General features: G+C 27.2%; 12 protein-coding genes across 12 annotated transcripts; 6 read left to right on the top strand and 6 right to left on the bottom strand.

Moving 5' to 3' along the window:
* Window positions 1-696: 696 nt before the first annotated feature.
* On the bottom strand, window positions 697-1,245 carry cubi_02030 (EF hand domain-containing protein; the record flags this gene model as incomplete). Its single annotated transcript, XM_029019042.1, has 1 exon — window positions 697-1,245. The coding sequence occupies one exon, from the start codon at window positions 1,243-1,245 to the stop codon at window positions 697-699; it is 549 nt and encodes a 182-aa protein (XP_028876516.1).
* Window positions 1,246-2,985: 1,740 nt separating this feature from the next.
* On the top strand, window positions 2,986-3,768 carry cubi_02029 (uncharacterized protein; the record flags this gene model as incomplete). The annotated part of the gene is made up of 1 exon (XM_029019041.1): window positions 2,986-3,768. The coding sequence occupies one exon, from the start codon at window positions 2,986-2,988 to the stop codon at window positions 3,766-3,768; it is 783 nt and encodes a 260-aa protein (XP_028876515.1).
* Window positions 3,769-4,516: 748 nt separating this feature from the next.
* Window positions 4,517-5,341, top strand: cubi_02028 (uncharacterized protein; the record flags this gene model as incomplete). The annotated part of the gene is made up of 1 exon (XM_029019040.1): window positions 4,517-5,341. The coding sequence occupies one exon, from the start codon at window positions 4,517-4,519 to the stop codon at window positions 5,339-5,341; it is 825 nt and encodes a 274-aa protein (XP_028876514.1).
* A 373-nt stretch (window positions 5,342-5,714) lies between these two features.
* cubi_02027 (uncharacterized protein) lies at window positions 5,715-9,397 on the bottom strand (the record flags this gene model as incomplete). Its single annotated transcript, XM_029019039.1, has 2 exons — window positions 5,715-8,387; window positions 8,486-9,397. The coding sequence occupies 2 exons, from the start codon at window positions 9,395-9,397 to the stop codon at window positions 5,715-5,717; spliced, it is 3,585 nt and encodes a 1,194-aa protein (XP_028876513.1).
* A 1,290-nt stretch (window positions 9,398-10,687) lies between these two features.
* Window positions 10,688-11,998, bottom strand: cubi_02026 (PP2C like protein phosphatase; the record flags this gene model as incomplete). The annotated part of the gene is made up of 1 exon (XM_029019038.1): window positions 10,688-11,998. The coding sequence occupies one exon, from the start codon at window positions 11,996-11,998 to the stop codon at window positions 10,688-10,690; it is 1,311 nt and encodes a 436-aa protein (XP_028876512.1).
* Window positions 11,999-12,968: 970 nt separating this feature from the next.
* cubi_02025 (uncharacterized protein) lies at window positions 12,969-13,691 on the bottom strand (the record flags this gene model as incomplete). The annotated part of the gene is made up of 2 exons (XM_029019037.1): window positions 12,969-13,359; window positions 13,438-13,691. 2 exons carry the CDS (start codon window positions 13,689-13,691, stop codon window positions 12,969-12,971), a joined length of 645 nt encoding a protein of 214 aa, XP_028876511.1.
* Window positions 13,692-14,057: 366 nt separating this feature from the next.
* cubi_02024 (uncharacterized protein) lies at window positions 14,058-15,313 on the top strand (the record flags this gene model as incomplete). Its single annotated transcript, XM_029019036.1, has 2 exons — window positions 14,058-14,122; window positions 14,200-15,313. The coding sequence occupies 2 exons, from the start codon at window positions 14,058-14,060 to the stop codon at window positions 15,311-15,313; spliced, it is 1,179 nt and encodes a 392-aa protein (XP_028876510.1).
* A 524-nt stretch (window positions 15,314-15,837) lies between these two features.
* cubi_02023 (vacuolar protein-sorting protein VPS45) lies at window positions 15,838-17,715 on the top strand (the record flags this gene model as incomplete). The annotated part of the gene is made up of 3 exons (XM_029019035.1): window positions 15,838-15,906; window positions 16,019-16,382; window positions 16,454-17,715. 3 exons carry the CDS (start codon window positions 15,838-15,840, stop codon window positions 17,713-17,715), a joined length of 1,695 nt encoding a protein of 564 aa, XP_028876509.1.
* Window positions 17,716-18,263: 548 nt separating this feature from the next.
* On the top strand, window positions 18,264-20,477 carry cubi_02022 (uncharacterized protein; the record flags this gene model as incomplete). Its single annotated transcript, XM_029019034.1, has 1 exon — window positions 18,264-20,477. One exon carries the CDS (start codon window positions 18,264-18,266, stop codon window positions 20,475-20,477), a length of 2,214 nt encoding a protein of 737 aa, XP_028876508.1.
* A 157-nt stretch (window positions 20,478-20,634) lies between these two features.
* On the bottom strand, window positions 20,635-20,988 carry cubi_02021 (transcription initiation factor IIA; the record flags this gene model as incomplete). Its single annotated transcript, XM_029019033.1, has 1 exon — window positions 20,635-20,988. The coding sequence occupies one exon, from the start codon at window positions 20,986-20,988 to the stop codon at window positions 20,635-20,637; it is 354 nt and encodes a 117-aa protein (XP_028876507.1).
* An 861-nt stretch (window positions 20,989-21,849) lies between these two features.
* Window positions 21,850-22,722, top strand: cubi_02020 (uncharacterized protein; the record flags this gene model as incomplete). The annotated part of the gene is made up of 1 exon (XM_029019032.1): window positions 21,850-22,722. The coding sequence occupies one exon, from the start codon at window positions 21,850-21,852 to the stop codon at window positions 22,720-22,722; it is 873 nt and encodes a 290-aa protein (XP_028876506.1).
* An 805-nt stretch (window positions 22,723-23,527) lies between these two features.
* On the bottom strand, window positions 23,528-24,919 carry cubi_02019 (uncharacterized protein; the record flags this gene model as incomplete). Its single annotated transcript, XM_029019031.1, has 1 exon — window positions 23,528-24,919. One exon carries the CDS (start codon window positions 24,917-24,919, stop codon window positions 23,528-23,530), a length of 1,392 nt encoding a protein of 463 aa, XP_028876505.1.
* Window positions 24,920-25,035: the final 116 nt, after the last annotated feature.

Here is a 25,035-nt window from a genome sequence, read left to right as displayed (position 1 = left end):
TTAATGTTAGAAAAATAAATGCAGATCTAGTAAAGAGAAAATTAAAAGAATAAAACAGGATATCATTATTAGTAGAGTTTGCTCCTTTTTACCTTGCAAACTTATTTTAATAATGTGAAATATGATTAATATATTTGGTTCCTTTTACTGAACAGCAAATACTTATCGGCTTATTCTATTATTCATATATAATAATTCTTACTTATTATTACTATTATTATTTAATATCCATTAATTTATGAGCGATTATTAGATTTTGCCAAATTCTTCAGTTTCCCAATAATAAAGTTTCACCAAGAAGTAAATAAAATTTGGTTTTTTTAGAAAAGAAAAATCCGAGAACATTTTTGTCTTGGTTTTTTCTTCTAAAAACATAACTTTTATGTCGCTGGGATTACTGGATTACTATCAATTCGACATTTATTTTTGGTATATATTTTATTTAAAGAAAAAATGTATAGAAAAAGAAATACTAATAATTTTCTTTTAATAAATATAAATGGAAATATTAGATGTAGTTATTATAGATCCCACACTAATTGTTTATTTGATTAAATTATTATTAATCAACCATACAAAATAATAATAATAGTAAGAATTATATGAATATATATCTCTCTTTTCCCCACATTCTAAAATGTTAGAAAATGCTTGATTAATGGATTGGATCTTTTAATGTTGCATTGTAAAGAGTAATTAATTCAATACCTTACTCTTTACAAGGGAAAAAAAGTCATCTCTGCTAATAATACATTGTTGTTTCCTAAACACATCCTGAGTTGCAAGGTTAAGCATACCAATAAGAGTTTCATCGTCAAGCTCTTCACCAAGCTCATTTGATATTTTTCTTAGACTTTCAAGATCAATACAACCTTTGTTATTATGATCAAATATCTTGTAAGCTTCTAATGTATCAATGTTTGCATCCATATCATCTTTTTCTGAGGCTTCAGGAAATCCTGTGAGTTGATCTATTAATATATGGAGGCTTATATTACCTTGCGAATCACATAAAGATCTAAGTGTATCACAAGCTTCAATAATGTGTTCCTTTGGTATAAAGTTCCATTCCATCATTCTACTTTGTATATCTGAAAATGGAATAACTTCTTTATATTCCCTATCTAAAAGCTTTACAACATCTGGGAGATCTCTTTCATTATCCCAAATTTTCCTTTGACCGAAAGAGACAGTTTGCCCATCTGCTCTTAAACTTGCAGAAGAATTTTGAGTTGATGGGTTCATACTTTCGTTACGATCCTCTTTTCTCACTAAAAAAACTCTTAAAGAATTTCTTACTAGTACGTTACGAGAGTAATTTTTTTAACTTTCAATCTTGCAGCTAATTATAATGTAAATTAACTTTCTCATGCACGCGAGTTTCGGCGCCATCTAATCCGTTGCGCACATGTCTCATTGTGTGTGTATTAGGCCTCGTAATAATAAAATTTGAAGATGAATAATAATTAATAATATATTTAATAATAAAATGTATGTAAAAATATGAAAAAAAATTTTAAGAATGATTGACAGTCTAATAATTATACGTTGATAGGAAATATATAGTTAAAATGAAAATTAAAGTATTAATTTTGTTTTTTACTCTTAAAAGAATAGATCCTGTTTTCATTTTGTCAAAATAAATATTAATGGCTTGGTGTGTCCCTCTTTAAATCTACAAATAGTCTTATCTTACATATATTCTCTTTATTGTGAAGAATAAGGATTAAGGTAACAATTTTTATGAAATTAATCATTATTTTTTAAACTAGCGTTAAAGTGTATATGCTTTTGCATTTAATGTACTTTTTTTTTATTTTTTAATTAGATTTATAAGGGAAATATTATTGTTGCATGAGAAGGCCTAATTATATTTTTAACAAAATTTGGTTAGATTAATTATAAATTGTTTGGATAAAAATGAATTTCAAAGTTTAAAACAATCATTTGATAATTACACAATTCAGATAGAGTGCATTTTTAACAAATATTTAAGAATAAATCAAATAGATTTAAGAATAAAAATATTAAACTATTATATAAATTTTGAAGAAAAAATGCAATTACAAGTTATATTAAAATTTATGAACGTTTTATTATAATTTTTATTAAATCAGTTATAGTAAAAATAACACCAAAACTCAACAAAGAATTTATACTATTTGCTTTTTCTTTAGTTTGAAAGAAAGGGGAATATAGATTTTGATTGAATGGAATAATCAGGCTGTAGTTGTTAACATATAGTTTTACGATATAAAAACTCAGAAGTTGTCTTATTTTGGAGGGAAGGAAATTAATTATTCTTAATATTAAATAAATACCACGTAATATTTTTTTTGTGATTTTAACATTTTGGTTGGTCTGATTTATTTCTTGTGTGGCGCCATTGTTTAGAGTTCGTTTTAACAAATTAAGTTGACGATTTTTTTTAACATATTCAGTGAAAGTTGAGGGCTTATTGAGTTCTTTTAATTCCTCCTCTAGCTGAAATATTTCTGAGTTAATTTGTTTGTTTTTTTCTTCAGCGATTAGTTGGTGATTTTTTAAAAGTCTTATTAATTTTTCTAAATAATATGAAAGAAAAAGTTCAAAGCAAACCAAAAATACTATTCCATAGTACATTCCAATTAATGTTCAAATATCAAGTTACCTAAATCCCTAGTTCTTCTTCAGTATTGCTTGAGTATTTATTACTGTAAAGTATTTTTTTTAATGATAAATTTTAGTGAATTAAAAGAAATTTCATTGTTTTTCAGTGTAAATAATAAAATGAAAATTTGTGAAATTGGCGCCATATTTTATGTTATTTTGACATTTGTAGGTGCACAGGCAGGATCACCAATAATCAAGGAATATTCAAAGTATTTAAAAAAAAAAATATATTATTTTTGATCAGAAGAAAAATATAAAAAAGGAATGTTTTGAAAAGAGATTAATAAATATTTGCAAATTTAAAAGGAATGATTTCAATAGAATTTTTGAAAAATGATAAAATTATCACATAGTTTTATTATTGCATGCATTCTTGTATACATTTTAAATCATTTTGAACAAATTAAAATTGAATCAAATTCAAAAATATCTTTGCTTAGAATTAAAGTTAAAGAAAAAGGATTTCTAAGTAGAGCAGCAAATGCAGCAGGAAGAGTCATTTTTGGGATTGACACAACTCCAAAAGAACAGCCTATTAATACTGAAAGGATACCTGTTGGAATGTTTCCTGATCCAAAAGAATTGGCTCAAGAGTTAGACATGCTTGAGAATAGGAAGATATCACCGGATAGTAATCGTCAATTTGCTTTAAAATATGTTACAGATGTATTAAATGGGCAAACACCCAATATGGAATTACTTTCAAATAGTCAGATGGCACAAGTTAGTAGTGGAGTATTCGATAGAGGGTCTCAAGAAGCTTTATCAGTTTCTAATAAAACTAAAATCGCAGAAATGCAAGCTAACAAAGAAAAAGAACAGGCTTTACAATCACAAGGTCAAATAATTAAGGATGGTGAACAAATTAAAATAGGGAAACAAGGCCCTGTTACTTTGAATGATCCTGATGAAAATAATAAAGGTAAAACCATTCCTCCAAACCTTGCCTTGGTTGATGAAGAAGAAAAATTCGTCGATAAGGTTGCAGATCAGTCCATTTTTAGTCATCCTTTGGTAATTATCTCTATCTTTATACTTGTTGTATGTATGTTCGCAGGAGGAGGTCTCGTTTATTTTAAAATAATTGGAAAAAAAAAGAGAAAAAGATCCTCATAATACATTCAAATTCTAATAATCATTTTCTTCAATTTCTCTACTAGTTTTAGTTTTATTATAAAGTGCTAGATTCTATTTTAAAATTTACAATATAAATTCCTTTAATCCCTAAAACTTACTATTTTTTTGGCGCCAACTCTATTTATGTATAGTTATTATTAATACCTTAAATTTAAAGATCCGATCACAAAATTGACTATAAAATTGAAAAAATAATATAAATAAATAAATAAATTATAAACATAAAAGGACTAAAATTGGCAATAATTTATATGATTGGGTGATTCATTGAAAAATTAAAAACAAAGAAATAAATATTAATTTGGTTTATTAAAAACTAAAATAGTAAAAACATTATTGAATTGTGTGCTAATAATACAAAAGGACGTATTGAGCATCAAGCTCATGGAATTTTGAGTTTTTAGTAAAAACTAATTTTACAAATAAAACAATTTTTAAGATTAGTGGGGTGAATTCAAATATAAGATTCCTGCACTTTCAAAGTGTAAATTAATAATCAAATCAAAAATTCATGAGAGCTCTGAATTTAACTAAAAGAAATATCCACAAAATAAATAAACAGAAAATATAAAATTATACCATTTAACCATTTTTTTTTAGTATCTATACGAAAAGCAGTTTATTCTAGAAGGTAAGTTAGTTGGGAGAATACCTAATTTGTAATACTAAAGAATTTATAACACTAAAAATATAGACATATATATAGTATTTTAATTCAGATTGAATAATGGATTCAGAGAAGAACGTAGAAAGAGGTAGAAAAACACATAAGGAAGGAATTTCTGAAAGAGTTGGAATTGTTGGAAGAAAAATTAGCGATATGGATAAAATTATACCTTCAAAGGAACATATTGAAGAGGGGCTGGCTCCCAGTGAGGGAGAATTAGCAATTGTTTATCATGATACTCCAGCTGGCTCTACTCAACATATTGTTACAAAATCTCCAAATATATCACCTGTAAAACAAGAAGAATCCAGTTTATTGGGTAATCAATCTTTTCAAAATTATATCAACCCACACAGCTTGTACAGTCCTGTATATACTAGTAGCCAAATTGGAGGTGAATATGCATTCCCTAAAGTGAAATTCTCAAGTCTAATCTTTCCATGGTCTGCGTTTCTAGCTGTAATTATCTCATATGTACTTTCAAGCTTCTCATGGTATTATCTTTTTTACAATGATGACTATAGATTGGTATTGGCGCCTTTTGTTACTTCCTCTATTGTATGCTTTTTTGAATCCCCTGTAATGCTCGCAAAATATTTATTTAGGAAAATGAGAAAATCATTGATATGGAAATTAATTCCGATGGGAAGCATGGTGTTTCATTCTCTTCTCTTATTAATTTCATCAGTCCCCATCAATTTATTATACTGCAGTTATATTCTTAATAAGGGAGATCCATCTCAAATATTTAGTTTACCTTTACATTATTTGATTTTGGCGGGAATTCAGTCCTTGTATATATTTCCATGCATTTTATTTTTAGTTGCACATTCCAGATTTGAATCCCAAATACTAAAAGATAGAACAGAATATGACCACTGGTGAGCCATTGATATATTTTACTACTATATTGGTTACAAATAATGCTAATATATTGGCTATTATTTTTTCATTATCGCATTAATTTGGTTAAGAAGTTTATGAGTAATCTTTTTTTTTTTTGCCAAGTATGAATCGAAGTTGGAGAAATTAAAAATATAATCTATAATTTACATTAATATTAATCCTATCCAATTCGTTCTTATTTTTTGAAAATTAAAGATTTCTTCATCCAAATGAATGCAGTAAATTATGTTGATAAATTGTAGCAAGTAGGTAAAATATTAACAAACTTATCTAAAAGTAGGAAGAGAAGATTAAAAACAGTTATTTGAGTAAGAAATAGGTTATTAATATTAGTTCACTAATGTTTTAGTTTTTAAGAAAAGATTTTTGCCAATTTCTTTCCGAGACTTGAGTTTGAACCACTTTTCTTCTTTGATGGTTTGTTTGCAAATGCAATACCTGCAATTCTGTCATCATTCGTTAGTTCAAAACAAACAGCATAAATTGAATCACTAGAAGTAGAAATCTCATTAAATCCTGACACATTTGACAATGTTGTAGATTTAATGGAAGCAGATTCTGAAGAATATGGAGGATTAAGCTTTATCTGAGAAGGTACCACATTTAGTGGGGAGAAATCCACAACTAAAGTTGATCCAACTTTTGAGAGATCAAAGCTTTGTGAACTCATCTGACTCAATTCAGAGTCATTTTCACCAACAGAAACCGAAGTCTTTCCATCTGGACATTGGAAAGATAAAACTCGAATGGGACCACTCATACCTTTAGAGTTAGTATTTGATCTTAATACTGTAAGCTTAGAAAATGGAACTTCTTTTTTAATATCATCATCTAAACAGGAAAATGAAATAATCCAATTACTAAGTCTTGTTCTTGCAGATCCACCCTGGAATTGACTACAATGTGGGTGAACAGAGTCTACTTTTTGTGAAATTCTTGGGCCATTAATAATTATGCTAGGAATATTTCCAGTATATTTATTATCCACAGGGATCATATTTGGCTTAATTTCTTCATTAAAACATTCCAATGGAAGATACTCAAACCCAAAACCAAGTGAAAGTATTCCTTGGGACGGAGACAGAGAGCCACAAACTGATCTTAAGACGTGTTTTTCATGCTTCAATTTCTCATTACTTTCCCATGTTGTTGTTGGCCCAAGAGAATCTTCTTTCACTCTATAGTAAAGCAATTGTTGAATCTTCCCAGAGCTAACATAACCATCTATTGATAAAAATGCTGGACCAGGAATAATGCTTTGCTTTTCTTGAGATTTTTTCTTACCATTTTCTTTACCTCTTACACTAAAAGCTAGCTCAATCATTTTTGGCTGAACTTTATTAAACAACTGAGTGGTTAATTGAGATGGAGACCTTCCACCAATAGAAATTGTTTCAACATTGTTAGTTCCTGTACATTTCCATTCAATTCCAATAATTGGCCCATCTATTATATGATGAGCTTTAATGTATTCAATTTCTGTACAGTTTGGACAAGTTGCTGTAAATGGACTTCCAATTTCTGCTTCTGTAGAATTTAGTCCATTTTTTTCTTTCAAAAAGTCAATTAGTGGCTCATTGTATGCCAATTTTTCACATTTATCTTTGTTAATCTTGTTTTCTATTATTAATCCATTGTTTTGTTTACCTAATACCTCTAATTTACCATCTAACAAACTATTCTTATCTTCTCCATTATTTAATGATTTGATTACACTAACATTCTCATCTAAAGTATCATAAGGTACCGAAGACATAGAACCTTCAAAACCAATACCAATTATATTACCATTTCTTTGCTCTAATTCAACACAAATTGAATCAGTATAAACTACATTACCATCAACACTTGGAATTTCCCAGTAAGTAATTGTACTTGGAACCAAAAAGCTTGAGTAATGCATCAATAAAGTTTTCTTATTTGAATCCAAGTCACTCAATCTAGTTGTCAACATTATTGGATTAGTACTCTCTGTATTATATCCCAGATAAATCGAATTAAAAGGGCTTGAATGAGATGATACTACCTCTATATTGTTCGAAATGGATTGTCCAAATGCAAATGATAAATCTAAACTATTCTGATATAACTCCCCGCCTTTTTCTGCATGTAAATGTTTGTATGGGGATGCATGTTGTACTCTAAAAGGAGATGGCGCCCATTTATTAATTGGCCATTTGTCATGGTCAAACGTACTAATCAATTTAGCCTGATCTTCTTGTTTCAGTTTACGGTTGAGTTCAATATTTACTTCATTCTCACCATCTTTTAGGTTTTCATGTTTATCTGCTTTTTTCGAGTTCTTAAGATTATTATTGCATATACCAGCAATACGTTTTAGTTCTTGGGTAGTACTATCTATGAACAGAATGAGTTTGTTAATATATTGTGGAACTCCATTTAAGTCGTATTTACATTGAGCATGAACTTGAATGGTATTTTTGCTTACGGTTTCTTTTCCAGGAGAATAGGAATAGTTACAACCAGTGGCTTTACTCGATAAAAAGGAGATTTGGACATCATTTGGGTTATAGGATATGGCAGTATTGATAGTTTGATTTCTCTGTAAAGATATTGGATAAGCTATAATTTCTGGTTTAACCATCTTCACAGCATCAATAAATAATGGGGTTGGTTCTATCATTTCTTTGTACCCAATACCAAAACTTGTAATTTGGCCATCTTTATTAATTCCAGCACAAATCATATTTGGATTACTTCCAACCCAAAGTCTTTCTCTAATAGCACTTTTTCGTTTTAAGGCTCTTTTTACTCCAAATTGATTATTTATAAAAGTAGAGAATTCTTTACCATTCTTATTAAAATATCTTAAAGCAATGGGATTACATGTGTTTGATCCTTTGCAATTTTCTTTTGATGTTGAGTTAAAGTATGCAATATATAGAGAAGTTAAGTCATCAACTCTTTCATGATTAATCCATGGTTTTCCTTTATGTTCTCCTAATCTCAATAGAGAATTATGAATAGAGTTTTCCACTTTAATATCATAATCATTACATTCAATCTAAAGTGATTAGAAAAAATTAGAAAATAAAATCAGATTAAAAGAATAGTTAATATCTCACTTTAATATTATAAAGGGCCTTTATTAAAAAAACTTACCTCTATAGAAGCTAGATATGTTGTTCCAAAAGAATACTTTTTGTAAGTCCTGTATTTATTGAAATGACCATTTGGACACATTATAGAATAATAGGTAACCGAGTTATTCTTCTCGTGATTAATTTCAGGACCATCCAAGGTTTGGCATTCTGGAAACACTTTCCCAACTGTATATATCATATTCTTTAAATATATACCTTTATTTGAATAGCTTAAACTATTATTTGCATTTCCTTTTGGTATAAATCCTATACCTGCTATTGAATATATTATATTTCCAGGCTGAGGAATTGGCAATAAAGCAAAACAACCACCAATAAATTTCTCCCCTGACCATTTCCTGGAGTTTGTTGATTCTAATGAGCTAACTCTTCTACTAATGGAGAATGAATGAATTTGTGAGAAGAAACCTTCTAGCAGTACAAGAGAAGGAATACTTGAAGATCCTCCTGGAGTAAAGCCAGCACTAATAGATGAAAACATGACAGGATATCCTGGAGCCGTACTATTATAGTGGCTTAATTTAGACCCTCCAAAAGAAATAAATGAATAACTATCTGAACAACCAATCTTTAGATTTTGAATTTCGTCAATATAATTTACACTGGAGTGATCCACAATTTGATTATTTACTCCAATATATGAAATAAATTCTCCATCTTTACAGTAATATGCCACCTTAATCATTTCTTTCTGATCAATTCCATAGGGTAATAAGATTTTACATTCTGATAATGCTGTTTCGTTATTAACAGATGAAATCAAACCTTCACTCATCCAACCTGTAAATTTCGAATTTACCTTATCTCCTTTAATTTGGGGAGGGATCACAAACATAAAAAGTAATACTAGTTGTATTACCACCTGAAATTTATATTCTGATAATTTTCCAAGCATTTTAAAATTTCTCATTTTCTTAATATTGCTTTCAAATATTTTTAATCAAAAGTCAGATTTTTTAAAAAATAGTCCTTTTCTTGCTATATACACGTATGCATATAATTTGTATCTACAAATAAATAAAACAGTTTACTTTCTAATTTTGCTTTTAACCACTTATTCCCTACTTAAATAAAAAATTTCTTTTTTCTTTTTTCTTTTTTTTATTTCCAAAACTAATAATTTCTCCAATAAAATTGACCAAAAAGTTAATCCTATTAATCAAGTAAGAATTCCCAAATTTCCTGATTTTGAAGAATTCCAAGATTCCTAATTATTTAACTAAATATTATGCATTTATTGTTTTTCCCCTCGATTATTTCTATTACTCAAAAATAGACAAATAATGCACCTTTGCATTTTTGAGTGATCAGAATTGGATATTCACATCTTGGATTAGGCGCCGCCCCACATTACATTGTGCAGCTTATTGTTTTTTATATAATGAAAATATTTATAATAATCAATTTAATTTATGAATTTCCCCCTTTTTAGAAAATATATAAAGCAATAATTTTTGTTTATTCAGATTTTAATGATAAATTAATTTTTAATAATTAAATCATTTCATATATTTGCCTAACAATCTTGTAATATTTATGTAAATATAAATAGATTATGGTGGTTATACAAGTTATTTGCAATAATCATTTTCTATTTCTTTTTAAATTTCAATTTATTCATTTTTTTAAAAACTTGAAATTTAAAATATAAATTGTGTTTTCTAAAAATTATCAAATATCTAAATAAAAGTCTAATAATTATTAGTGTGTTCAAATAAAAAAAAAATAGTCTTATTTTACATTTATTTATTCATTAAATACCTATCTTCATTTTTATTTACCTATAACTTTTAATTCTCTACTTGTTTGAATTAAACCTGTTGGTAATTGCCGCCAAATGTGTGTATTACTTCCAAATACAGGAATTAAGAAAAAAAATAATTAAAATAAAAAAAAATTTAAGAGCCGATAAATTTAATGTTTTATTAAACTGAAAGGTGTAGAAATTATAACTCCATTCAATTAATAAAATCAATTAATTAACTTGAAATAACGTTCAAATTATATCTATAATATAATAAATACTTTTCCGATCTCCAATATTGTAATTAAACCGAAAAAAAAGACTAGTGCGAATAATTTACATTTTTCTGTAAAATTATCTGCCAAAAGAGAGAAAAAATAGGTTTTGTTCTTTTTTTTCCTTTTTTTGATAAATTATATAACAATTTTGAGAATATCGTATATTCACAAATTATGTTTAGGAATGAAGATAAATAACCTGAACAGTGATGTCGTCAACAACATTGCCTTCTTCTTGTATCCATCTCCTCCAAGCTTCTCTGGCAAGCTTTTCAGCAGAAAGCTGTGCATCAGAAGAACCTCCCTCTGCAATAATGTCAACTGCTTCTTGAGAGGAAATGAACTCCCAAACACCATCAGAACAAATCAAAATAAATGCATCTTTTTCTGGTTGTATCTGGAAAGTATTTATATCCGGTTCAGGAATAATACCAGCTTGGTAACCAAGAGTGTCGCCAATAGCTCTACTCATAGCAAGTCCAGGATACATCTTTCCTTTAATAAATACACGGTAGGGAATGTCTCCTTCAATTCTTTTAACTTGACCTCCTGCTGCAATAATTCTTCGCTTTTCAGACTCGGAATTGGGCTTGTGATCATTTGTAAGATCCACTGCTTCTAAAACTCTTCCTGATCTCGACCATCTTGCAAGTACAGATCTGGAATCACCAACGTGAGCTGTAACAATTCGGTTTTCCAAAGGTAAGTGAAGAATTACCGTAGCAGTAGTTCCAGAAAGGCTACAGTCAAATTGGTTTGTCTCTAAAACATGTTCTTGTAATCTTTGATTGGCCTTAATAAAGGCGTAGTGGAGTACATCTTGTGGATGAGTTTTCCATTGTTTATCTTTTAAAATTAACGCTGGCATATCTTTCTGAATAAAATTGCTTACATCATGTCCAAACGGTCCATGTCCATCAAAGACACCATACAATCCCCAATTTTCAGTTTTTAATATAAAGAAATCATCCTGATTAGGGCTCTCAGGTTTTAGACCCTTTCTACAAACATAGCCAATTCCTCTTTGTAGTTCAGAGTTACCAGAATCATCGCCAATTACTTCTTCAGCTTTAGACTCAAAGGTTTCTTGGGTCCTTTGAGAAAGCATTCCCGTCACCGATAACCTTCTTCTAGAATTTCCAAGTTCAAAACTGTCTGTTCCTTGGTTATAAATATTATTTCCTCCATTGTAAATCCTATTGGGTGGATTAAACTCTGAAGGTTTAAAATTTGGAGAATCTTTATAAGAAGCTTTAAATACTGCTCTGCCTCTTGGTATATCAGTAATGTCAGAATCATTTACGGGATCACTTTGGCTTACTGATAATCTTCTTCTGTCATAATTTACACCAGAATAATTTGGAAATACTTTGTTGCTTCCTTCCATATTTTCATAAGAATTTAAAAAAAAGTTAGGAACTGTATTAGGTAAATCACCAGCAGAGCTGCTTTTCTTATTTATAGATTTCTTTGAGAAACACCCACCCATAAAATTCCAAATTATTAATTTAGAATTCTATATTAAAAATTTATTTCAATAATAATTGGGTGTTTTTATAACTTAAAAATATTTCTTAATTACTCAAATTATACACTTACTTCGTATTGGGATATTAATTTAATATCGTGATAATATTTAATCACTTTATAAATAGTAAATCAATTCCAAAGAATCATATTAATCTTAAAAAATCATTGATTGCTTCTTTTTTTTTACACGAGAATCAAATAATTGTTTGTATAATTTCCATAAAAGTGAATAATAAAATTCAGAAGAGAAATCTCAAAATAAACTTTTGAAGATCTGAAATTATTGCTTAGTTTATGCTTTAAATTTGTTTTATTTCCAAAATGTGAAAGAAATAATAAAACTTAAGAAATCTCTTATGAACACTCCACTTGGAATAAAAGGAATTATTTATCCAAAATTTAAAAAAAAAGAAAAAATAATAAGGTATTCCTCTTTTATAGCCCTCTAATTATTATGGATTATTTTAATTATTACATGAATTTTTTTTTTTTCACTTATTTTATATATATATTTATATATATATTTTAGAACAAATCCCCTCAACGTTTTGTCTATATAAGATTTCTTTTAAAAATATGGCAGACAAATATTACTTTAAACAAAATATTTATAATTATAATAACAATTAAGAAAGTTCTTATTTATTATATATATTTATATATATTACTAAACGATATACTAGATTTTTCATTTAAGAATTAAAAATTTACAATCAAAAGTTGATTTATTATAATATCTTATTATTAAAAACAGATTTTTATACACACAATGAACTGCATGATTATTGACACGTGTGCGTACTAAAATAAATGTGTGCATGCAATCAAATTTATCCACATGGTAATATATATAATAAATATAATTTATATATTAAATATATGAAAATTTTATAATTATGTTTTCTGTTAAATAGTTATAATTAGGCATTTTAAATGGGGATAATGTCTGAAGTGTGTCCAAGGGAAGCTACTTGTTCTCTGGTGAAGAATGAGAAGGAACCAGAGTTGTAGAAAACTTGTTTGGATTTTGTTTCAAACTTCCCATTATTAAATTCAATAACATCTTTAGAGAACGTTTTAGGATTAATGATTTGGCATAGATTAAAATTTCCTCGAATGCTGTTTCCTATTTTGTGATTGCATATATCTGAATCTGGTATATTATACTTATTGTTAATGCTTGTGTTATATTCATCAATTAAGCTAGAATACTCGTTAAAAAAGTATTCTTCACTTTTTGAGGTTTTTGACAGAACCTCATTGCTTAATTTTTTTCCATTATTCCATCTGTATGCTTTTAATTGATCGAGCCTTTTTTTACTAAAATTTCAAAATTAAAAAGAGTTTAAATATATTGCATGTAAATATAAATGCATGCATATTATATAATAAACTTACATGTAAGCTAAGACTCTCATTTTGTTTCTTTGTAAGCTCAATAAATGAACAAGCGCTGCAACATCGTACTGTGATTCATTTGAAGAATTGCTAATGAAAGGCTTTAAATACTGAAGATTTTCAATATGATGTAAATTAATTCTCGCAATTTCTTCAAACTGATTTTCATTATGTGTTGTAATTTGGTAGTTTCCTGCCAATTTTAGCTCCTTTAAAATATCTATCGATGGATTTTCATGAATAGAATCGCTCATGTTTACACAAAGTAAAATGACCTAAAATTGAATGTGAAGTTTGAATAAGATATAACCTGTTTCAAATAATGCCCTCAATTACTTTGATATGTAATTAGAATTGTTTTAATACTACTATTGTTACTATTAATAATAATAGTTTTAATTTATTTTCCATATATGGGTATCGTTAAAATTAAGTAATTACACACATAAAGCGGCAAGGTTGCAATTTATTTATTACTTAAATTATTATTTATAAAAATTGTCTTTTAAAAGTTTTCATATAGTTAACTGTTATTATAATCATCGGAATTAGTAATTCTGTAATAAATTCAACTTTTTAATGTAATTTACTTGAAAGATTGAATAAGAAGTTACTTTAATATGGGAAAACTTGAAGAAAACTTAGAAAAGGCCATTTTATTATATAAGGATGAAAGAGTGTGGGAGTCACATGTAATTATACAGGATTTAATAAAAAAGTATGTTTAATAATAATATGACTAGATTTTAATATTTTGTTTAGGTACGGCTTTATATGTGTATATAATCAAAATCCACTAATATTAGAAATACAAAGAAGAGCAGCATGCATTAAATACTTTGCAAATAGTTTTAACGACTTAAATATAAATAGAGTTGAAATTAATTCAGATTTTTATAATAAAAAATATGAGGACTTTTTTCATGAATTCAAGTTGAATATTCTTCAAAGTGAAGTAAAAGAAGAATTCTATTCCGAAAATGATACAGAGAGCAATAATTCATTCAAATCTTTAAACAGCCAATTTGAATCACTAAACAATGTTGATGAATTGGAGATTAAAAGTGACTGCTATTTTGATGATAAAGGAAATTTATTTGATGATAAGGAGTACGAGGAATGTACCGGATTAATAACAAAAACAAAACCAAGAGAATGGCAATATATTATTCAAAAGAATCCTTTTGACTTGTGGTACAGAAGCTACGAGAATTCTTCAATTATTGAAATATGTTTTCAAGGGTTTATTAAAACCAACATTTTTAATGTTCTTTCTGTATTTTACGAAAGAGATTTATATAAGGATTGGATTCCATATTATACTTTCCCAATTAAATTTGGACTTAATTCTATTAAAGAAATACTACACAAGGACAGAATACATTTAGTCACTGCAATATATATAGACATCCCATGGCCATTTGCTAATAGAGAGATTATTTTGGAAATTTGGGTTAGTAACGAAATTATTCCTAATAACAGAATATTTATTCATGCATCATCTATTGAGAATCACGGATACCATCCGAGATTAAAAGTTGAAATTCCATATTCTTTGGGATATTCAAATAGAGCCAAAATTTCTGGAGGAGGATTTGTAAGTCCCCATGGTGATGATTTGACCCATTTAATTTTCAAATGGAAAATTGATTTGCTTTTTGAACCGCCTAAAGTACTACTCAACTTCTTCTTAAGAAACTTCATTAAGGCTTGTTGGGATAAATTTAATAATGTCTGTATTCATGTCGATGAACCTAATTCTCTACATAAAGAAAGACTCACCACCAACAAAGATTTATATGATTTTATTAGAACTAAGATCAACGAGAGAAACAGAATTGAGCTCAAAAATACCAACGATTCAGCTTTTAATTAAATAATTTATTTTATTTATATATTTATCCTACATAATTTTAAATATTAAAAAAATCATAAGATATTGCTTGAATATTGTTATTTTAACTGTAATATATACTCAATATATACATATCTAGCAATTAAGAATTTATATAAACATGTATTCATAGGTTTAATCACAATAATAAACATGTTTTCAGTGTTTTAAGTATTTATTTCATAATAAATTATTTCTACTTTCCTTTCAATGCATTAAAAATGAGTAATTTTTCTTCTCTACCCCACATACACACAGGCGCCAAATGCAAAATACCGGTACATGAAAAATAATTAGAATCAAAAAAAAATTAATAATAATTTTGAGATAGAGAAGTGAATAATTGCAATCAAGTGGAGTAAAGGTTAAAAATTTAAGAAAATTTTTTATTAATTGGTTTACTCATTTTTTCTTCATATAAAATACTAACTAGTATTATTAAAAAATAACCATTAAAAAAAATCTAAACTAGATGAGACAAATCAACTAAAATAAAGTTTAAGATCATGTTGAACTTAGTGAAAAACAGTCATGAGTTAATTAATTCTATTTTTAATAGAATTTCTGGGATAAAAGTAAGTGTAAAACCACGAAATATATGATTTCAAATATTAAGTAATATTAATTATCTGGTTAATTATTATTTAATTTTTACTAAAACAATCAAATTAAACTTGCTGATTTTAGATTCTTATTTTGGATAAAGAAACTGTTCAACAAATTTCTTTAGTTTTTTCTTATTCCGAGTTATTAAGAAAAGAAGTATTTCTAACAGAGTTAATAGATATAACAAATAGGTCAAATCTTCCACATTTTTCGGGCATTTATTTTATAAGGCCAAACAAAGAGAATATTTCAATATTATGTAATGAGCTTAAAAAACCCTTGTTTAAGGAGTACTATGTTTACTTTACTAATAATATATCTCCACAAATATTGCAAAAGATTGCTATTAGTGATGAGGCCGACGTTATAAAAAGAATTCAAGAAGTCAAGCTTGACTTTAATGTAATAAACTTTGATTTATTTTCTCTAAATATGAACTACTTTGGTAAGTTTAAGTTTTATTAACTCATTAGTAATTCAAGTTTCAAATTTTTTTTTTTTAAATTATATATAAAGCTTCAATGTATAATTTGCCATCAAGCTGGACAACTTATGAGGAGGCAATCTTTTCTAGAATGATTGATGGTATTTACTCAGCAAGTTTACAACTAGGGGAGTTACCTGTGATACGTTACTTAGCAAATTCTTCATTATGCAGAAATATAGCATTTGCGGTAGAAAGAAGATTATTAGATTCTCATCTAATAGATTTAGTATCAGGAGAGTTAGTTAGTTCTAAATTGGAAATTTCTGAAGATAAAAGAAATGAAAATATTATTTTATTAGTATTTGATAGAAGGGAAGATCCCGTTACTCCACTTCTAACTCAATGGACATACCATGCAATGATTCATGAATTACTGGAAATAAAACAAAACAGAATATGTTTGGTTAATGAAGAATTTTCCAAAAAAGAAAAAGAGGAATTTGTATTATCTGAAGAATATGATAACTTTTTTAAAGATCACAAATACGATAATTTTGGTGACATTGGATTTTCTATAAGAGATTTGGTGAACAATCATCATGAATCTTCCAAAGCTAATCAACATCTAGAAACTATTGATGATATTAGTAGATTTGTTCAAATGTATCCAGAATTCAAAAAAGAGTACAATAACATATATAAACACGTAAGTATACTTCATGAACTTTCGAGAATTGTTCAAGAAAGAGACTTAATGAGAATATCTGCATTAGAACAGGACCTAACAGTTTGTGATAATGTTGAAGAACACTCTAAACAAGTAGGAAATATATTATCAGATACTGGAATCTCTAAATTTGACAAATTAAGACTAGCTCTTCTTTACTCTTTGAAGTATGAGAAAGAAGAAATACAAATCAATAATTTTAAATACCATTTGGGTACTCAGGCAAATTATATTGATAAACTTTTGGAAGTCTTTGGTAAAGAATTTAGATCTGGAGATCTTTTTCAAAATAAGACATTACTAAATATTGCAAAGAATACTATAAATAAGTCAAACAGTAATAATATTTATATACAACATAAAACAGTATTATATTCAATTTTAGAAAATTTGGTTAAGGGGAAATTAAAAAATAGCAGATTTCCATCTACTCTTGACAATTATAATTCTTCAAAAAAACCCCTAAAAATTATGGTATTTGTTGTTGGAGGTGTAACTTTAGAGGAATCTAGGGATGCAAATGTTATTAGAAACCTATATGATGTTGACGTGATTCTTGGAGGAACGAATTTATTGAACTCAAGGTCGTTTGTAAAAGATCTAGAATTATTAATAAATAGTTAAAAAAAAAAAAACATAATAATAGTTAATAATATTATTATTAATTTTATTTATTATTTTTATTATTTTTAATTAAAATTGCATGCAATATGATCAAAATCCCACATAGCCCGCCAAGCCCGCATTGATAATATAAAATGATTCTATTATGTCTAATATATATCCAAAAATTATTAATAAAATTACCACTTAAAAAAGTTATTTTAAGTAAATCTTTTTTCTTTTTAAAGGATTTATTTTTAGTAATACAATAATTCAAGATCTTTCATTCCTCTTTTTTAAATGATTTAATGACAATTCTTATTTACTAAATAACATTACTATTTTTTTATTATAAGTTATTTTACTATAATCTTTCAATTAAGAGAAAAAAAAATAAATTTAAAATTAGGGAATTTAATGAGAAAAATCAAATAAGATAATTACTTATTTGAGAGTTAGGATAGCTAAATGGATAAAATCGTCTTTGATAATCCTACAAAAACAAGAACCAAATAAATAAGAACAAAATAACATAAAGCTGATTAATATAATAGTGAATTGGATTAAAAATGAGAGAGTTTTCAGACTCTGAAATAAGTGAAATTACAGAAATAAACTCTGATGATGAATTACCTTCAGACTCTATTGGAGACTATTCTGTAATATCACTAAAGGGAATACTTAAGGAAATTATATCTTGTGGAAGTGGATATGAGAAGCCAGGTATTGGTGATGAACTCCTTATTGAATTGGAAAGCACTAACATATTGAGCTCTGACAATAGTGACAAGATTAATACTGTTCAACAAAAAAATGGAAAACTAAAGGTTACTTTAGGAGATCATTCAACAGATGAATATTATTCTACTAGAAAAAGAGAAATTCCGTGGGGTATTGAAATGGCACTTAGAAAGATGCTTAAGGGCGAAAAATCCAAGATTTTAATTAAGAAAGGCTCAGTTTTTTCAAGGCCAAGAGATTTATGTGGCAAAATTTGCGTAAATTCTATAATACGTGTAGAAGATTGTAAAAGTTATAACAACAGATCAAAAAAGTTAATAAATATGATAAAGAAAGAGGCCAATGAGTTTGATGTATTTACAGTAACTTTACATGATTTTCACCATATTGAGATGATCTGTGACAATGTCAATAAGAAAGTTTGGAAAAAGGGAGTTTACTTAAAATCTCCAAGCAAGAAGGACAAAGTGGAACTATTTATTTCCAAATTGCAAATTGGAAAGATTTCGGAGAATTTGACCAATTCTTCAAGACTGTATGATATGAATTCTGAATTTGATCGTTTAAAGTTTTCCTTGAGTCTTGATGATTTATCAGAAATTAATGAATTAGTAAAATATATCTTTGGAAATGAAAGAATTCATGTGAATGATTTTATTTACTGCATCTTGTCCATGAAACTTGGTGAGATTTCAGAATTTAGATTTTACAACTCTAATCATGAGAATATTTCCATATTAATTCATTTGACTGGATTTTACTGGGAAAAAAATATTCAAATAAAACTCCCATTTAATAAGGAAATTCAAAATAATAGTATTAAATTGTCATCTTATGAAAGTGAATCACTTTATACAACTAATCCCAGTTTAAAAGAAGGAAAATTGTCTTCTAAGAGGATTTCAAGCTTAAATTTGGATCATAATACAAGAATTAACATTCTTTTAGAAAAATTTACTTTGGTTGATAATAATAAAGGAGAGAGAATAGAACTTAGCCTACCTTTTAAATCCACTAAAAACATGAAAACTGCTTTACTAAAAGTTACTCCAGCCTTTTACAATCTTCCTATTTGGCTTGAACAATCAATTCTTTACTGTTCTCTTGGAGGAAAATACACCATTAAAATCCCACTTTCAGTCATTTTCCTTTTTCCTCCAACGGAAATCCAAGCTGATTCGAATATTGAAATTCAAAAGAGAACCAAATCCCTAATTATTTCCGAAAATAATAATTTGTCCACATTAAACTCAAATGCATGCAATGAAAATCATGGTGATGGGAATTTGCATGCGATTTGGGAGGCGGGAAAATTGATTGAAGAACTTGAAAATATGGGATATGAGATTAATGATAATATAGAAGATAATTTGGGGTTAATTTTTGAATTGGATTTGTCAATTTGTACAAGGGGTGTTGTTGATAATTATATTCCAGTAAGTTTAAGTACCACAAAGATGGAATTCGAATATTACTATTATTTGGGGAATATTCTTAATAATTATAATGATTCAATATATAAAGTAACTTGGAATGTGCTAGCTTTGGAAGTGTTTGATAAACTTCTTTATGTAGTTATTCTACTTCCATTTTACTCAAAGTTAGCACATTTTAGACAATCTAATGATGTAAAATTGAAATTATTGGAGAAGGAAAATGCGAGTAAATCTATTTATGATAAAAATAATGTTGTCAATAATAAGAATCAAAATCAAAAGCTAATAACCTTAAAATATGGTAACAGTTTGGTTGAAGATATAAGTGAAGATTCGACAAAATATCAAGCAGATTCAATTCCAGTTTCTCAGGACGTCATGAATCACTTAGACCACCAAGAAAAGAGAGACCTAGAGAATTTGATTAATGTAATTAATATAATGCTTAAGTTATATTATGATATGCAGCAATTTGAAAAATGTTCCAATTTACTTGAAAAATACAAATTTCTGATGCAACTCAAATCTAATAATTCTGAAATTGCTGAATTATCTGCTCTTAAAAATAACGATTCTAATGTTTGTGAAGTTAAAGACTTGAACTAATCAATTTTTCTCAATTAATTCAATTTAGAGAAAAATATAAGAACAATAAATTTTGTTTTAATAATAAAATAATTTGTATAGCTTCTCTAGTTTTACTAATTAATATTTAAGTAGTATCAAAATGATGTTATTTCCATCGTTTTTTTCTCATTATATACTACCGTTTTTTACCTCCAATTCTTATTATATCTTTAACTTCTTTACCTGAAACTTTCACATATTTGCTCTTTACTCTTCCTAAAGATTTTCCGAATATAACTAAATCTTTAATAACTAAATCCCACTTTCCTTCAATACAGTTATAGTAGCTAATGGTTCCCTCGCATTTAAGCTTGCGACCAGATTTTACATGTCTGTTTAAAACTTCAGAACATGATTCTATATAATTTTCTATCATTTTTGCACTTTGAATTGGAGAAATCCTACCATTATTTACAAACTCATTTAATAAAACAACAAAGCTCTTACCAATATTTAGCTCCAACCATTCTGAAAAGTCTGTACCTTCCATTTCAATAATGCTATTAGTAATAGTATAATTTACGTAAAAGTAGTGCTTTTTATAATTTAAGTTTGAAATTCTGTTATTCAGTATCTAATGATAAAAAACCCAATAAATCTTTTCTTAAATCGCATTTTCTTGTCTTATTTTTCGTCTTCTTAATATATCGAATAAAGATATATATTAATTTTTAAGATTGCTCAAAATACTAATAATTCTCCTTTTTTCAACAAAAAAAAAACCTCCAAACATAAGAAAAACTTGTTTACTTGCTTTACATCACAATTTATATATTCAATAAACTCACTATTATCATGGTAATTCATTACATTAAGAGAGTTTATATAATTTACCAAATTAATGTTTAGTAAATTTATATTAAAGATGTAAATCCAGAAAACAACATTTATCAATGTAAAATATTACCAATATTCTTGATTATACAGAAAAAATATGTAAATTATTATTATTTTATTATTACTAATATATTTGTAAATACACACAATATTTAATATTGTATACTTGCTAGATACCGCCATCTTTTGGCGGGAATATTTGGGGGGTGTTTTAGAGAAAAGTAATAATTGTTTAAATCAAAATAATAATATTAAAGTAATTTAATAATATTTAAAGATATTTAATAGTTATATTATTAAAAATAGTGAGTGTGAATAAAGGAAAAAAAAGGGGAAAAGTTTTAAATATTAAGACTAGTTTGCAACATCAAATTATATATAATTCTGTCAAGGATTGCAAAATAGTTTTTAAGTTTCGATTACTGTTCCATTCTTATTTGTAATACTCCATTCAAATTTTAGAAATTATCAAATTACTCCTTTAGTTCAAAATATATAAATTGAATCATTTAAAATGACCTTTGATTTTTTGGATTCAGGTGTTGAGACAATAAACCACTATGGTGTAAGAAATGAGAATTTCAGAAGTTCCGGAATTTTGAAATTAGATTTCTTCGGGAATAATAAGGACGAAGAGGAATTTCTTGAACAAATTTATCAAGAAACTTTTAGTTATGCAAATGTTGATAATCCTTGTAAATTTGTAACAGAATACAATAGTGGAGAAATACGAAAGATGATGAATAGAGGTACTACGACTTTAGGATTTATTTATCAAGGAGGAGTAATACTAGCAGTTGATAGTAGAGCATCACAAGGAAGTTATATTGCTAGCCAGGAGGTCAAGAAAATCATTCAGATAAACGATTTCTTATTGGGGACCATGGCAGGAGGTGCAGCAGACTGTTCATACTGGGAAAGAGTACTCTCAAAATTATGTAGACTTTATGAGCTAAGAAATGGTGAAAGAATCAGTGTAGCGGGAGCTTCAAAAATGATCACAAATATATTCTTTCATTATAGAGCCTATGATCTTTCTGCTGGAATTATGATAGCAGGATTTGATAAAGATGGACCTCAACTTTATTACGTAGATGATAAAGGATCCAGAGTTAAAGATTGTAAATTCTCCGTTGGATCTGGTTCTCTATACGCTTATGGTGTTCTGGATAGTGGATATAGATTTGATTTGACTGATGAGGAAGCTATTGATCTTGGAAAGAGAGCTATTGTTATTGCAACAAATAGGGATGGTGGTTCAGGAGGCCTTGTTAGAGTTTATCAGGTAAGCAAGGATGGCATTATTAAACATATACCTGGAGAAGACGTTTCTGAACTTCATTATGAATATTCAAAAAAGCAAGGTACTGATCCAACCAAAATGTAACTGAATCTTTTTTTTCTCTCTAAAGATTATATCTGAAAGTATATATTGTTCCTATTACCTTCATATACTTTGAAATTTATACAAGAAAGCCATTAATTACAATCTTTTAGTCAATATTTATGCTTGCTTAGTTAAATCAAACAATTAATCTTGTTTAATATATTTACACTAATTTTTATATCTGGAAATTTCATTATTTATCATTTTAAATTTTAATTACGTGTCGAAAAATTTATATTATACTGTAGATAATTCAATTAAGTCACAGAAGTTAATAACAAATTAATCTTTAAGAATTATTTATTGAATATATTATTTCAAACCACCATTTTTAAGCTCAGAATTTTGAATAGTTATCCAATTGAATGTTATTTTTACTAGTTCTAGAGTTCAGCATTTGAAATAAGCTAAATTACATAATTTCAATTAAGTATAGAATAAAATGCATGCAAGATTTTAAAAAATATAAAATATAATTAAAAAATAATTTGAAAATCACAAAAGAAAATAATAAAACAAAACCCAAATAAAAATATCCTAAAATACTGAAATATATGAAAATTATTTATTCAAAACCAGAAATATTTACAATTTTTCAATTAGTTCTAATATTAATTAATTACATTTTTATTTTGATTAAACTGTAACACATTAAATAAAATCCTGTTTCCTGTAATATCTTTTTAATTAGAAAACTAATTATTAAACCCATATATATAAACATTAATAATAATAATAATAGTAATAATAATAATAATAATAATAATAATAACACTAATAGTAATAACATTAGTAATATTATCAATTATTCATCCTCAGTAGAATAATCTTCAAATATACTCAATGTATCAGAGTTAAATGTCTGGTTATTTTCAACAATAATAGAAGAAACAGTATTACTATAATTAATCCAGCAATGAGATGAATTTCTCTTTCTTTCAATTTCTATTGCATTAGAGATTGCTTGAAGCTGAATTATAAAGGCTTTTGGAGAAAGTCCTGAAGTACATCTAATAATCTTTGAGTACCTAACAGCCTTATCAACAACAGCCAAATGAACTGCAGCACATTCTTCAAAATCATTATCACCAATACTAATCAAATCTAATTTACCAGACTCTATACCTGAATTCCATCTACTCACTATTTTCTCAAATTCAAATTTCTTGGCCAACATCCAGTAATTAAAGTACTTTTCTCCATCTTCTATACTTGGTTCTTTGCCTACAGGATTTGTTCTAATTACTGGAATCCCTAATTCATTTAGAGCATTACTTAGTTCTGGAAACATAATATCAATTACTTTTAACCATCCAGTAGATCTTGCATTTGTAACTATTGCTACATCTAGAAACACATTTTTAGCATGATTCAAAATTCGGATAATACTTGGTATTAATTGATAATTTACTTGCTGGTCAATTTGAATTCTTATATATTGATAGACACTATTTGAAGAATTTGAGAATAAATAACTCAATGCAGGATTTTGTCTAATCTTTGAATAAGCGTCTCTAATCCAATCTGTTGGAATTAATGTATCATCTAAATCAAAAATTGCAATTGTATTCTTTTGATAACTATTTATATTCACATTCATACTTACATTTATACTATTATTGTTATTATTAGTAAATATATTCGGATTTTCGTAACTATATCTAAATCCATAACTTTGAATATTCTGTGTTATTTTCATTAAATTCAGGCTTCCTTCTTGAGTTTGATTATTTGGAATTTGTTTAACTAAAATTGCACTTTCTTGACCACTTCTCAAATAACATCCTGTTTTGGTATCTATTTTTCTTGATTCATAATTAGAATATGACTCAGATTTTTGTCCTAATCCAGATAATAAACCTAAACTTGTATTTGTATCTAAAACTGATCCTGCTCCTAATTCAGACATTGTAACTTCTAATGATTCAGAATCTTGCTTTGATTTGGATTCAATACTCTTTCTTAAACTTGAATATTCATCAGTGCTTTTTAAAGCAGTAACATTAATTCTTCCATAATTTGTTATTTCATTTTGAGCTTCTAATAACGAATTATTTGAGTGATTATTGTTCGAAGGTACATTTTTTGCTTCAAGTCCCTGATCTTTGGCAGATTTACTCGGATTCTGGCCAAATATTAGGCCTCTTTTAAATGTATGTATAGGAGAACAAAGGCTAGCAAGATCTATAATAGCCATTTTTTTTTTTTTTGGTAATTCTCTATACTTCAAAATTTGTTTCTATTTAACCCTTATAAAATAAAATGGGAGTCTCTAATATGATTATTGTGAGAAAGTTAGTTATCTCAATACAA

This window comes from Cryptosporidium ubiquitum (assembly GCF_001865345.1).
Source record: "Cryptosporidium ubiquitum isolate 39726 chromosome Unknown contig_12, whole genome shotgun sequence".
NCBI classification, from domain to species: domain Eukaryota; phylum Apicomplexa; class Conoidasida; order Eucoccidiorida; family Cryptosporidiidae; genus Cryptosporidium; species Cryptosporidium ubiquitum.
Note: the sequence above shows the minus strand (reverse complement) of the source record. Positions and strands in the feature narration are given on the sequence as shown.